General features: G+C 38.8%; 1 protein-coding gene across 1 annotated transcript; it reads left to right on the top strand.

Annotated features, from left to right (window-relative positions):
- The first annotated feature begins 11,333 nt into the window (after nt 1–11,333).
- On the top strand, nt 11,334–12,428 carry LOC112099531 (uncharacterized mitochondrial protein AtMg00860-like). The gene is made up of 2 exons (XM_024186937.1): nt 11,334–11,475; nt 11,986–12,428. The coding sequence occupies exons 1-2, from the start codon at nt 11,334–11,336 to the stop codon at nt 12,426–12,428; spliced, it is 585 nt and encodes a 194-aa protein (XP_024042705.1).
- The last annotated feature ends 2,814 nt before the right edge of the window (nt 12,429–15,242 follow it).

Genomic DNA, 15,242 nt, shown 5'->3' with positions numbered 1-15,242 from the left:
AGATTTTGACCATGGATTTTTGAAAAATGTATGGGGCAGTTTTGAGGCCGAAGGGAAGGACTGTCCATTGATAATGGGTATTTGGGATACAAAAAGCAGTTTTGTAATGCTCTGAGGGTTCAATGTCTAATTACCAAAAACCTGATTTTAAATCAAATTTGGAAAAGATCTGGGCTTTTTTGAGAAAAGTAAACATGCTTTGTCGTCGGGGCAAAAGAAATTTGTCATCTTGCAAAAACATATTTAGTGGCTGATAGTCAATGACTAAGCCTTTCTTTCCTCGGACAAGTTCAGAATGCTTTTCAACATAAAAGGCTTGGCAAGCCCATTGAGAACTTGTGGGCTCGATTAGACCTTGGGCTAACAGTTGTGAACATTCTTTTTGGGCTAGGAGTAAGTCAGAAGGACTCATTCCTGGATGAGTAGCTTTGGTCGGGTTAATGTCTTCATTGAGTTTGAAAGGTAACTTAATGAAGAAAGACGGATTTTTCCACAATGGAGTTGGATGAGTGAACTCAGAATGAGACTCTGGATAGAAACGCAAAAGATGGGATGAAATATCCTGGTAGGACTGGGGAGTGTCAGACAAATTGTAGAGTTTGAGAATGTCTGTGAATGGTTTGAACATGGACTTGACTCGGATTCCAGTGGGAATGATTTGGAGGTGTGTGATTTGGTGAAGTGTGTCAAATCCTCACAAGATATCCTTATTAGGAAGGGTTGAACCGATAACCTTGGTCCAAATGACACAATTTGGGAATATTTGAATACCAATGGGTTTGGTGGTAATCAAAGAGGTAGTGAAAAATTTGCCATTTAACGGCCCTGAAATTTTCTTCGTACTTTGTCCAGTATTTAGGTGGAAGGATATTGGGGTTTAACATGCTGCGTTGGGCGCCAGTATCTATGAGACCAATTACTGGAATGGGCCTTTGGAATTTTGAGGGCAAGATATGGAGTTTGATGGAGGGTATAGGAACAGTAGTGTCAAGGGATAGTAATTGTTGGTGGAAGATGACTTGAGACACATCACTGTCGGAGTCTTCAGAGGAATTTTGTAATGCGAACACGGTTTCATCATTGGGTTCATCTTGCTCAGAGAAATAGAATTCTAGTTCATCCGTCACGGGAGAGTAATTTGTAGTGGCTTGAAGGTGTTCGACCAGCCGGATGGATTTCTCTCGTTTGTTGGGACAATCTTTAGCATAGTGACCTTTCTTCTTGTAGATGAAACATCGGCTTGATGATTTTCGTTTGAATGCTCTGGAGGAAGATGATTTTTTTCTGAAGAATCGGTAGGGCTTTCTGGACCTGCGGGGTTTGGATGAAAATTCTGGATTTTTGAATTTCCGAAAATGCCTTTTCTTCTTAGAACCGCAATCACAATCCTTTTTCTTTTTGCATTTGGTCTGCAAATAAGGCTTTTTGCAGGCACTCCTGAATGGTTCGTTATCTCTCAACAGGTCTTTGAAAAATTATTTCTGCTTGCAAAGTTTGTCAAGGCATGTTTTGGCTATCTAAAAGATTTTGCCAAGAGAGATGTTGTCAAGGATGAGATTGGAGGCGATGAGTTGCCGTTGTATATCGGGTTGGAGCTCTTCGGGAAGGGAAGCCAGAAAGACATGCTTTAATGTTGGCTCATTGAAGCCATTAAGCTTATAGAATAGCAAGGACATTCGTTTGTAATGAAAGTCAAAATCCTTAGCATTGAGTGAACAGCATTTCATGTTGAGATAGTCTCGTCGTGCAGCTTCAAAAACTACAGAGGGGTCTCCAAGGAATTGATCATGAATAATCGCAAGGGCACTTGAGACTTCTGGTAATTGAACAAACTGTAATTGTCTGTATTGGCCTAAAGAATCAAACCAATCTCTTAGAGCACCCGTAACGAGTAGCAAATTCTCTAAGGACTGATTGAGTTGTTGCTCCTGGCCTTAGCATTTGGAGGTCAATCCAAATAGACATTTCAGTAAGTCGCTCGCGCCATTTATGAGATGGAAGATCATCAAATGTGAACTATGGACCATTTGACGATTTTTGAATTGTTGGACCAGTCGGGGCTTGGGCTGGAGGGTTTGGTGTGTTGCAGAGAATTCAGGTATGTCTTCGTCAACTTTTGAAGGAATATCAACATATGGTTCTGTGTGAGAGGTTTGGGTGTGATCAGGTTGATCAGGTTGGGCCATCAGGATTCTGGTGATATCAGCATAAGACTTTTCAGAGTCACTAGTGGATACTGAAGATTCTGTGTTAGACTCAGAATGGCAGTTGGTAATGGCTAGATTGGAATCAGATGTTTAAGCAGAAGTTTGATCATCGGGGGTAGATGATGGATCTATAGTGTGGGCACTATACTGGTGCATGGGTTCTTTGTCTTTGGACTAAGGATGAGTTTGGGATTGAGGTGGGAGTGGAGGTGCGGGCGGTAGGGACTGTTGTCCAGGAATGGACATGGATGGCTGATGAATGTTGACAGGGCGTGATTGAGGTTTAGGCTTTGGTTTAGGTTTAGGTGGTGGTGGTAAGGGATTGTCTCTAAAAAGGGTATGAGTCATGCCAAATAACTTGGAAGGGTTATACTATTTGATGGGGGAAAGCATAGAGGCAAATGGATGATAAGTTGGACCTATGGAAGGGATAAGAGGCGATGTGGTAAAAAGGGTAGGTCTTTGTTTTTCAGATTCAATCTTATCAAGCTCGGCTTTTAAGCGTCTGATTTCCCTTTCTCTTTGGTCAAATTCTGGGCCAGAGTATCTTTGGGCAAGCATGGTTCGTAACTCTGAATCAAGTTGAGTAATTCTGGATTGAAGATTGTGGTGGATCTGCTACATTTGTGCAGTAATGGTGTCAACTTTCGTTTCAATCTGTTCAGTTTGTAAACTGATTTTCTCAACTTTGGAATTGATATGCAACAAAGTATCATTCTGTGCTCTGGCATTTTGTGTTTGCCAGTTAAGGACTGATTCAAAAGGTTTAGGAGGTTCTAGGTGGCCAGTGGAGGGAATAGCGGAAGGGATAAAAGGTTTGGATACCACATTGCGGTGGGAATCTGTGTGAGTTTCTAAAGGAGGAAAGAAGGAAGAGGAGTCTGAAAAGGTAGAAGAAAACATCATACAAGCTAACGGTTGGACGAGAGGTGTTGAGTGTGGGATGGGAGAGGGAATCTCAGGTTTGCAATGCTTTGCAATCCATTTCAGTTCTTTTTTGTAGATGGGTAATGGAGCTGGTGGAGGTGGAGGATCTTTTGGGGATTTGGGTTTACAGTGGTGACATGAGATTGGAGGTTTTTTCTTTTTGGGTCTCTTTTTGGTGGCATAATCATCATCTTCTTCCCAATCATCCCAGCAGGGACAATTTGGGTCACACAAGCCGGAGCCTGGGACATCCCATAGGAAATGTCCATTTTACTTTGCTGGATAAACAGGGTATCCGTCAGAATTAAACCCTGTAATGGGCAGATCTTCCTGACCTGTCTGAATAGCTGTGATCATTGAAGAATATGTAAAGGAGAGCCGAGGGGGCTCTTGTGGAGCACTTGGAGGTGGTTTAAAAGTCATTCGGACTGTTCCATCTTGTCGTCTTTCAAACATGCTTTCAGATGTCTGAATTGGAGCTGTATTGGTATGGAACTGCTCATAATTGGAGATCCATTCAAGAGGCATAAGCTTGATAAGCTCATGACGGGGAAGTTGTCGTGGGATCTGGATGATTGCGGGAATTTGGTCAGATTCTGCTAACACCATGAGGGTGTCAGAGTGGTGTTCTAGATTGGGTAGATCTAAGGCATGATTTTGAAGCCTATAGACCATTTGGTGGTGTAAAGTGGCTATTTTGGCGGAAGAAATTTGTTCTACACCTTGAATTTGAACTTGAACTTTCAAGGTTGTGGGCAAATTGGTGTCTTGGAGAGAAAGGTTGAAATTTGGATAAAAAGTGAGTAAAACACTTCCTGCGTGAAGAGTTGTGAGGACAGTGCCTATAACAGCATCTTGGTACTGTTTAAATCGGGTATCAAGCATAGCAATTCGAGCTGTGACCGGTAACCCTTTTCTCCCATGAAGGGTGAGGATTAATCTGATGCCGCCAAGATGGAGATGAGTGTAACCTTCTCTTTTCCAATCGAAAATTAACTCTGAAGGTATTTCCAGAGTAACATATTGCTCAGCAGAGGTTGCTTGAAGAGCACATTGGTCCAGGCGAGAAGACTGGGTATATTCTTTAGGTTGAGGCCGTCTAGTAGATATGAGAGTATGGATACTTCGGGTAAAGGAACTGGGGTGTTTGTACAGCTGATAAGGGCTGATGAGAGGGTATGATGACTCACTGATTTGGGCGGATTCAGGGATGTAGGAATATTCTACAAGGTTTTCAATCTTATTGGTGGTATGAGAAGTGCAGGATTTAGGCAAAGAAAGAGTAGAAGAAAGAGTGACAGGATTGGAAGGAGGGAAAGATGAAGGGGAAGCCATGAATGAGAAAGTCTCTCTGCTCCTGAAGTTCTAGAGATCAAAACAGAAGAAAGACGTAAATCATACCATTTTGGGCAGGAAAAACGGAAGTTTAGAAAACATAAAAGTTTCAACGACGAGTATGGCTCTGATACCAGGATGGTCCAATAGAGGTGTAGTGAATGTTTGCGGCAGGTGGAGGAACATTATTAAGTTCCATGAGATAGGCTTTGAGAACGGAGGTGACCGATGTATCATGGATGAGGGTAAGTTCTCCATTCATATGCCATGTCTTGTGTCCACTAGTCTCTTGTTTCTGGGTGCTGGAAGTAGGGCCTGTGGATGATGAAAACTGTAGTCCACATATTAGCTTCCTGTTCTCGCATTCTGTCTAATCCGTGAAAGGTACACAGATTCTAGAGTTGTTTACGCCACCATGTGAGTGGGGAATACCATTCGAGGAGAGTCCATAGAAGGTCTGGTGAGAACTCAAGAGTGGTAAGGTGAGTCAGGATGGGTTTGACGAGGAAAACTAGCTTTGTAGCATACAAGGTGGTGAGACACCACATGTACCAAAGCTCATCTTCACAGATAGACAGAGAGGAGAGAGTGAGGCCTATGAGAAACATGTGTTCCATGCAAAGGTTACGAAAACGGTCAGGTTTTTTGGTCTGAACATTAAAGAAATACCTGTAAAGGAACTTCTTTACAAAATCTTGTAGCTGGTAAGCTGATTGGAAAGAGATGTTCAGGGGGGAGTTTCTCTGGTTGAGAGCTTTGAAAGGAAGTTGGCGATGCATGGCTATTACTGGAATGGTTTGGATTGAGGAAATGAGTGAGGGTTTATTTATAGCTGGACGTGTGAGGAAGTCTGGAATGAGGTTTTGGTAAGGATTGAGTTTTGGTGAAAAGGGATGGTTGTTCTTTGTCTACATCTATTCTGGCTAGCTCAGCTTTTAGCTTTCTAATCTCCGCTTGAATCGTTCCCTTCCCTTCAAAGCTTTAACCCAAAAGCAGCCAATGGTGAAATCTTCAAAACATCATTGATATGCCAAAAAATCGTTGGTTCAGATTTAATTCAACTATATAAGCCCATGTAACCCTATTAAGAATAAAAATAGTGAGAGCTTTTCTCTTTAGTTCTTCAAAGAAGTTTAAGAACTTATCAAGATTTCATCTTATAGCGTTATTTCTTAAACTTATCAACCCTATATTTCTTATACCATTGGTTCTTATCTTTATAGATAAAGGGTCAAGGTTTTTATTTTATAGTTGTTTGAATCTGAATGATCTTTGGTAAAAGGAGCCTCATTGAATGCAGAGTCTCACTTATCTTTGTGAGATTCGCATCATAATTCCTAGCGAAGTAAAGTAATTGAAACAGAGTAAAGCAATAATTGTAAACGAGACCTCCAAATCGAATAGAGTTCTAACAATTTTTTTTTCTTTTTTTGGGGTTTAATCTAGAATCTTAATCTCATGCGTGCTTTCTTTTTATATTAATGGAATTAATTTGTTGCTGTTATGTACTTTTATTGGAAAATTAGATGTTATTTTTTGTTATGCTAAGCTGATATTTAAAAAAGAAAAAAATTGAAAGATAGTTAATTCTGTATAAATTTTGTGCCTTAGTTAATTGTAATTTCGTATAAACTTTGTATCTTCTCTTTGACGCTTTAATAAAGATTTGTTTAATTAGAGGTCGGCATGGAACTCTCCAATTAGCATCTAAAAAAAGTTCTATTATATTTTTAGATTTATTAGATATAATTTTCTATTAGTATCTTATCGATGGCCTCCCTTGCATTACCCAGCATGAGTGGTTTTGTTTCAGAATTGATAGTATTTTTTGGAATAATTACCAGCCAAAAAATTTTTTACTACTCAATTTACTATATTATTCTATTGGTAGTTAATTACTAATATTTTGTGCAACCAAGGCTTTGAGTTATTTGTGGAGGCCTTTGAGATATTTGTTAGTAGCTCAGAATACAAAAACGTAAGATGAGTATGATAGATTAAATTAGCATATTTACAATTTTAGAAGCATAATATTTGAAAATTTAACATATTTATCAATTATGAATTCATTAATATTTATATTACTTATTATTATAGAAAACGAGTTCTCTTCCAACTCAATTGGACAACAGGCCAAAATGCTACACTGGTCGAATCATTATTAGAATTGAGTCAAAATTTTATGTGGCGAGTAGTTTTAGAAAATGGGTATTTACAACAAGTGAAACAGAAGATGGTTTTAGAAAAATGGGTATTTACAACAAGTGAAACAAAAGATGGAAACCAAATTGCCAGGTTGTGATTACAAACAATTTGCCCACATTGAATCTTTAGTGAAATCGTTAAAACAAAAATATCATGCTTTGTCAGACATGTCATCTCTAGTAGGTTTGGTTAGGATAATGAGAAGATGATGATACTATGTGAAAAATAGTATTTATGATGATTATGTTATGGTAAAACACTTAATTATATGATATTAATTTCTTTCTATACTTGATTTGATATTAATTATATGATATTAATTTCTTTTATTGATAATAGAAAAAAAGGATGCAATCGGTCTATTTAATAAATTGTTTCCTCATTATTATACTTTAGATGGTCGTAATCAAACTAATAGATTTAATGATATGAACCCCATCAAGAACTGACGCAACCCTAATCAATTTAGTCCCCAAGATCAAATTGATTGGAACCTCGATCCAATGCTTATTGAAAGCATGAACCTTGGAATGTGAAGATGCCATAATCAGCTATGGATGGTCCGATTGATAAGTCAAGAGTTTGAACGCCATGGAAATCCGATAAGTTCAAAGAGTTTGTAAAGAACAAAAGAGAATTAATTCTCTCACCAATTGCATCAAAAACTTCTCCCCTGTTTATTAGATTCGAGTACATTATATAGGGATGGTTACAAGTATTTTTGGAAATAAATCCTAACCAAAAATCAAATCAGAATCTAAATCTTACCTAATAGGAAAGAATCTAAATCAAATTATAATCCTAATATAAGTAAATAGGAAAGAATCTAAATCAAATCAGAACCCTAATCTAAGTAAATAGGACAGTATCTATATCGAATCAGGATCCTAATTGGCTTAAATGCCTTACATCAATTAAATGGAAACGTTTAAAATGGAAATCAAGGTCTTTAGAGTTGAGGGAGCAACATTTCATATTGAGGTAGTCTCTTCTTGCAGCTTCAAAGACTGCGGCTGATTCTCCAATGAATTGCTCGTGAATGATAGAAAGAGCAGTTGAGACATTAGGTAGTTGCAAAAACTGTAATTGTCTGTACTCTCCTAAAGTATCAAACCAATCTCCCGTAAAACAGGTAGCAAGTTCTCTAAGGACTGATGCTGTAGTAGCATTTGCTCTTAACATTAGAGATTTGCCCAAGCAGCCATTTCAGATAATCTGTCTCACCATTTAGCTGCAGGGATATCATCAAAAGTAAACCATGGACCATTTGAAGGTTTATGATCATTTTGGGGATGAACAGGCCGGGTTGGAGCTGAGGATGCTTCTGGTAGATATTCCTCGATATTTGAGGGTATTTCAAAGAATGGGTTAGTTCTTGAGGATTGAGCAGGCTTGGTCTCTTCAGGTTGGGCCATAAGGATTCTAGTGATGTCAGCATAAGATTTTTCAAAATCACTAGATGAAATGGAAGATTCTAGGGAAGATTCTATTTCATATTCAGATGGATCTTCTGACACGGCTAGATTTGAATAAGAAGTTTGGTCTGTATCAGATGGATCTGTGATTATCTGTGCACTATATTGTTGCATTGGGGATTTATCTTTGGCCTAAGTTGGTGTTGGTTGAGGAGGAAGTGGTGTATAAAGAGGTGGTTGCTGTTTTGGGATTGACAAAGGTGGTTGAAAAGGTTGTTTTTCTGGTCTTGGTCGAGGATGAGGTTTAGATCTAGATGGTTTTGGTAGAGGATTATTTCTAAACAAAGTATGTGTCATGCCAAATAATTTGGACGGGTTTTGTGGTTTAATGGGAGAAAGCATAGGTGCAAAGGGATGGAAGGCTGGGCTGATGGTAGGTAACGGTGGAGAGGTGGTAAATAATGTTGGCCTTTGCCTTTCTGACTCAATCTGTTCAAGTTCTGCTTTCAATTTTCTGATTTCCTTTTCTTTCTGATCAAATTCTGGGCCATAGTATATATGGCTCAGCATGGTTCTTAATTCTGAATCTAGTTGAGAGATTCGGGATTGAAGATTTTGGTAAATTTGTTGCATCTGGGAAGTGATCGAGTCCATCTTAGACTCAATATGATCAGTTCGTAAACTGATATGATGAACCTTCTTATGGATATCAACCAAGGTTTCATTTTGAGCTCTGGCATTTTGGGTTTGCCAGTTGAGAACAGCCTCAAAATGTTTGGGGTCTTCTAAGTGACCTGTGGGAGTTATGGCTGAAGGAATAAAGGGTTTGGTTATGACCTTTCATTGTGGGTCGGTTTGGGTTTCTAGAACAGGGAATTAGAAGAATAATCTTGGGAGGTGGATGAAAACATCATACAAGCCATAGGCTGTATGGGTGGTTTGGAATTCTGGGTATGTGGAAGAACTTCAGTTTTATAATTTTTTGCAATCCATCTAAGTTCTTTTTGGTAGATGGGTAATGGAGCTGGTGGTGGTGGAGGATTATGAGGTGGTTTAGGTTTGTTGTGTGAGCACAGAGTTTTAGGTATTTTCTTTTTTGGTTTTCTTCTCCGCTGCGATTCAACATCATCTTCTTCCCAATCATCCCAGCAGGGACAATCTGGGTCACAATTTCCTGATCCTGGTGAATCCCAAAGAAAGTGGCCATTAAGTTTGGCAGGGTAGACATGATATCCTTCTGAATTGAATCCTGTAATTGTCAGCTTTTCTTGAGCGGTCTGAACAGCTGTAACCATGACTGAATAAGTGAATGAGAGCCGTGGAGGCTCCTCTGGTGCCGTTGGTGGAGGTTAAAAAGTCATTCGAACAGTTCCATCAGATCTTCTTTCAAACATACTTTCTGTTGTCTGGATAAGAAAAGTGTTGGTGTGGAACTTCTCATAATTTGAAATTCATTCCAAGGGCATGAGTTTTATGAGTTCATGTCTAGGGATCTGTCTTGGAATTTGAATGATGGTTGGTATCTGATCTGATTCTGCTAACACCATGAACACCATGAGGGCGTCAGAGTGATGCTCAGGTGAAGGAAGATCTAAGGCATGGTTCTGAAGCCTATAGACCAATTGATGGTGAAGAGTTGCAATTTTTGCAGAAGAGATTTGTTCTGCACCTTGAATTTGCACTTGGACTTTCAAGGCAGTGGAGAGATTAGTGTCTTGAAGAGAAAGGTTGAAATTGGGATAGAAAGTGAGTAAAACACTTCCGGCATGAAGAGTGGTTAAGACAGTGCCAATAACAACATCTTGGTAATGTGTGAACCTAGTATCCAGCATAGCAATTCTGGCTGTGATTGGTAATCCTTTCCTTCCATGTAAGGTTAGGATTAGTCTAACTCCCCCGATATGGAGATGAGTATAACCTTCTCTTTGCCAATTGGAAATCAATTCTGAGGGAATTTCCAGAGTGACATATTGTTCAGCTGTGGTAGCCTGAAGGGAACACAGATCCAATCTGGATGACTGGATATATTCTTTTGGATGTGGTCTTTTGGTGGAAATAAGGGTTCGGATACTGCGAGTAAAGGAATGTGGACGTTTATAGAGGTGATAAGGACTAAGAAGAGGAAAAGAAGATTCATTGATCTGAGCAGATTCAGGGATATAGGAATATTCAACTAAATTTTCTATCTTACTAGCAGTGTGTTTGGAGCAAGATTTGGGTAAGGAGAGGGTGGAAAAAAGGGAAACTGGAGTAAGGACAGAAGAAATATAAGTGTCGTTGGAGGAAGTTGATGCCATTAGTATGAAATTCTCTCTGTCATTGAAGGCTCGAATGAGAGAAAAAAAAAACAAAAAGCAAACTTAGATCATACCATTTTGAGAAGTGAAAACAACAACAGGCTCTGAATTTCATAAGTTCAAAGAGTTAGTTTAAGAACCAAGAAAATTAACTCTCTCACCAATTGCATCAAAACTTATCTGTCTCTATTTATTGGATGCGAGTACATTATATAGGGTTGGTTACAAGAATTTTTAGAAGTAACTCCTAAACTGAAATCAAATCGGAATCCTAATCTAAAGCAAATAAGGAAAGAATCTAAATCAAATTAGAATCCTAATGGGCTTAAATGTCTTACATGGATTAAAATAGAAACTCGGTAATCAAAAGAGAAATAATTGATTTGTTTCTCCACTAGCCTCCTCAAGTAATGGGAAAGTATAAAAAATTGAAAGTAGTATATTTTCCGCCATAATGTGCAAGCTAACTTCCTATTTCATGGAAGTGATTATGAATCATGCATTTATCACGTGTGATTTCTTCAACAGAACTCCACAAATTTGATTGAGCCCAAGTTACTTGAATCGGCCCATTAAGTGCTTCTTTGAATTTCTTTGCTCGAGCTCTTGTGAAGGGTCCGACGAGAACTTGAATAGGATCTGAATATACCTCATCCCATGTGCTTGTGACAGCTTTGCCTTCAATCTCATTAGATATAGCTTTGTCAAGGGCTAGAGAACTATGACGCTTGTTCCTTTAGCACCAAAAGAGATCCACGAGGACCAAATGAAGAAGAGCGAAAGGAAGAACAACACAAAAGGGTGAGCCTGAGAGTTTTGAGAAGAAAAAGAAAGAGTGTGAGGCCAAAAGTGAGAGAAAAGAAAAGAGTGAGAAAGGAGGAAGAGTGAAAAAGAGCTTCTTTGCAGGAGTGGGTGAGATTAGGATAGCATATAAAGCAAGCCATGTCATGGTTTTGCTCGTGTTCAAAGAATCATATCTAACCCTTGATGACACTAACTCTCCTCTCCCTAGCGTTGTTACTTCTTTGTTACTGGAGTTTGAAGATGTGTTTATCGAGGAAATGCCTATTGGCTTACCACCCATTACAGGTATTGAGCATTAGACCGATTTCGTACCAGGAACTGTCATACCCAATAGACCAGCCTATAGAGGTAATCCTGAGGAGACCAAAGAGCTTCAAAGACAAGTCATGGAGTAGATAAGCAGGGGTACATGAGAGAGTGTATGAGCCCATGTGCAATACCAGTGCTATTAGTGCCAAAAAAGAATGGAAATTAGAGAATGTGTGTTGATTGTTGTGCTGCCAATAATATTATGGTAAAATATTGCCATCCCATTCCTAGGTTAAATGATATGCTGGGTGAATTGGGTGGAGTCTTTTTTTTTTTCTAAAATTGATTTAAAAAGTGGCTATCACTAAATTTGCATGAAAGAATGTGATGGATGGAAAACTGCCTTTAAGACCAAGTATGAATTATATGAATGGTTAGTTATGCCTTTTGGTCTTACTAATGCACCTAGTAGTTTTATGAGATTAATGAACCATGTGCGTGCACTTGTAGGTCAGTTTGTCTTTGTTTAGTTTGATGATATTCTAGTGCACAGCAAGACTTTAGATGAGCATATTGAGCATTTGCAATGTGTGCTAGATGTTTTGAGGAAAGAAAAGTTGTATGCTAATTATAAGAAATGTACTTTTTGCATGGAAAAAGTTGTTTTTCTTGGCTTTGTTGTTAGTGCAAATGGTATAGAGATGGATCAAGAGAAGGTTAGGGCTATTAGGGCGTGGCCAACGCCTAAGAGCATCACTAAGGTAAGAAGCTTTCATGGTTTAGCTAGTTTTTATCAGCAATTTGTTAAGGATTTTAGCACTATTGCCGCACCTCTTCTTGATGTTGTTAAAAACAATGTTGCATTTACTTTGAGCATTGACCATGATAAAACATTTATTGATCTTAAAGAAAGGTTATGTTTTGCACCTGTTCTAGCATTACCTGCTTTTAACCTCACTTTTGAGATTGAGTGTGATGCCTTGGAATAGATATTGGAGTTATTTTGATGCAAGATCGAAGGCCCATTGCTTATTTTAGTGAGAATTTGATTGGAGTAGCCTTGCGGTATCCTACCTATGATAAGGAGCTCTACGCACTTGTGAGGGCCATAGAAACTTGGCAGCATTACCTATGGCCTAAGGAGTTTGTGATACACACTGATCATGAATCCTTAAAGCTTCTAAAGAGCCAAAGTAAGTTAAATTGAAGGCATGCTACTTGGATGGAGTATATTGAGACATTTCCCTAAAGGTAACAAGAACATAGTTGCTGATACATTATCTCAAAGGTATGTGCTTCTTAACTCTTTGAGTGCCAAAATGCTTGGATTACATACGTTAAGGAATTGTATGCCATTGATTATGATTTTGTTGATGTGTTTGCTACATGTGATAAAGGATAATTTGGTAAATTTTATAAGCATGATGGTTATTTGTTTAGGGAAAACAAGCTTTGTGTGCCTTATAGTTCTATGCACTAGTTGCAAGTGAGAGAGGCATATACTTGTGGCTTGATGGGTCATTTTAGGGTTAAGAAAACCTTAGAAACATTGCATGAGCATTTTTATTGGCCTAAGATGAAAAAGGATGTTGTTCGCATATGTAATAGATGTATTGCATGTATAAAGACCACGTCTAAGGTTTTACCGTATGGTTTGTATACACCTTTATTAGTTCTTAGCGAGCCTTTGGTGTACCTCACTTGGGGTTGCTTAAGACTCAAAAGGGAAGAGGTTCCATTTTTGTGATTGTAGATAGATTTAGCAAAATGGCACATTTCATTCCATGTTATAAGTCAGATGATGTCACCATTATAGCTAATTTCTTTTTCACAAAGGTAGTGCTTACTCCATTGTGTTCCTAGGAGTATTGTTTTGGATAGAGACTCCATGCTAGCAGTGTCTTGTTAACCTTTTACCCAAATTTCAACCTCTCTCTAGAAGATCCCAACCTACCAACAACCCTTAAAGTCTAGATCCAGCTCCAAGGAGCAGAGCAAACACCCACATCAAAGATTGCAACCCTCCATCACAAATTAGTGTATCGATTACAAAATCATGCACTAGATCTTCCTACACCTCACACCACATTAGACGCCTTAATGATCCTAGCAGAAACAGACACAATTCCAACCATCATCCAAATTCCCAAACAAATCCAAAAACAAGAATTGCTCAAACTCATGCCTCTTGAATGGTTAACCAACTATGAGCATTTTCCACCAAAACTCTGAACTAGTTTAAACAACAGAAGCCACGTTTGAAAGACGACCAAATGGCCAAGTCAAATTATCCTTTCAAACACCTGAGCTTAAGCCTGTCTCCGAAACCCCTAGGCTTTCCTACACTGCTATGATTATAGCAGTCCAAACTGGCCAAGAAAAGAAACTCCCCATTCATGGTTTCTCATCAGATGGATATCCTGTCTACCTTGACAAAATCAATGGTCATTTCCTATGAGATGTTCCTGAAGCCCATATGTGCAATCCAGATCGGCTTTAAAAAGAGGTTAGTTATTGATTACCAGCCACTTAATTCTTTCCTTAAGGATGATAAGTTCCCCCTTCCAAAAATCCAGACCTTGTTTGTCCATCTTCAAGGGGCTTGTATCTTCTCTAAGTTTGATTTAAGAGCTAGTTTTTGGCAACTTGGTATTTCACCAGTTGACCGTCACAAAACTACCTTCTGTATCCCTGATGCCCATTATCAGTGGACTGTTATGCCTTTTGGTCTTAAGGTTGCTCCTTCCTTATATCAAAAAGCCATGACAAAAATCCTCAGTCCCATCCTACATCATGCCTTGGTATACATTGATGACATCTTATTATTCTCCTCTGACCATGAGAGCCACCAGAAGCTCCTTTTGGATTTCTTTCATATTGTGCAGGAACATGGAATCATGCTTTCTAAAAAGAAAAGCAGCATCGTGAAAGAATCAATTGACTTTAGTGAGAAAACAATTTCATTTTACAAAAATCAATTTTGGAGGATAAAACAGGACCTTTCTGATGCACAGGATCCTTAGGCTTAAGGCAAGTGCAGAGCATACACAGTTTAGAAAAGTAGAGGTGAGCGTATCATTATTAACCTCATCCCAGACTTCCTTACACGACCGGCTATAAATAAACCCTCACTCATTTCCTTCATTCACACTATCCCAGTTATAGCCATGAACCGTCAACTTCCTTTTAAAGCTCTCAACCAGAGAACTTTCCCCATGAACATTCTTTTTCACTCAGACTACCATATCCAAGACTTTGCAAAGAAATTCCTTTACCGGTATTTCTTCAATGTTCAGAGCAAAAACCCTGATCGTTTTCCTTCTCTTTGCATGGAAAACTTGTTTCTCACAGGTCTTGCCCTGTCTTCCCTAACCATCTGCGAAGATGAGTTATGGTATATGTGGTGCCTCACTACCCTGTATTCCACAAACCTGGTTTTTTCTATTAAACCAGTCCTCACTCTCATCACCACTCCTGAGTCCTCATCAGATCTTCTCTGGACTCTCCTTGAATGGTATTCACCACTCACGTGGTGGCGAAAACAACTAAAAAATATGTGTACTTTTCACGAATTAGACAGAATGCTAGAACAAGTAGCCAACATGTTCACTACAGTCTTCATCGTTCACAGACCCTACTTCCAACACCCAGAAAACAAAAGACTTATCCTCATCCTTATACCCATCCACTCCATGATTGCAGACACGCATGGGAATCTTTAGCTTTTACTTTTCTAAAAGTTGGCTTTAATAATTAGACAAGGGTCCTGTCTTGTCTAAAGTGTGTTTTATGCTTTTTCTTTT

The sequence above is a fragment of the Citrus clementina genome, unplaced genomic scaffold (assembly GCF_000493195.1).
Source record: "Citrus clementina cultivar Clemenules unplaced genomic scaffold, Citrus_clementina_v1.0 scaffold_9, whole genome shotgun sequence".
Classification (NCBI taxonomy): Eukaryota; Viridiplantae; Streptophyta; class Magnoliopsida; order Sapindales; family Rutaceae; genus Citrus; species Citrus x clementina.
Note: the sequence above shows the minus strand (reverse complement) of the source record. Positions and strands in the feature narration are given on the sequence as shown.

What these genes read in the sequence shown, in the direction of transcription:
- LOC112099531 (XM_024186937.1), top strand. Translation starts at nt 11,334, where the DNA reads ATGGTTTTGCTCGTGTTCAAAGAATCATATCTAACCCTTGATGACACT. An exon ending in TGGCTTACCACCCATTACAG is followed by an intron (nt 11,476 to 11,985) that starts GTATTGAGCATT and finishes ATGATATTCTAG; the next exon opens with TGCACAGCAAGACTTTAGAT.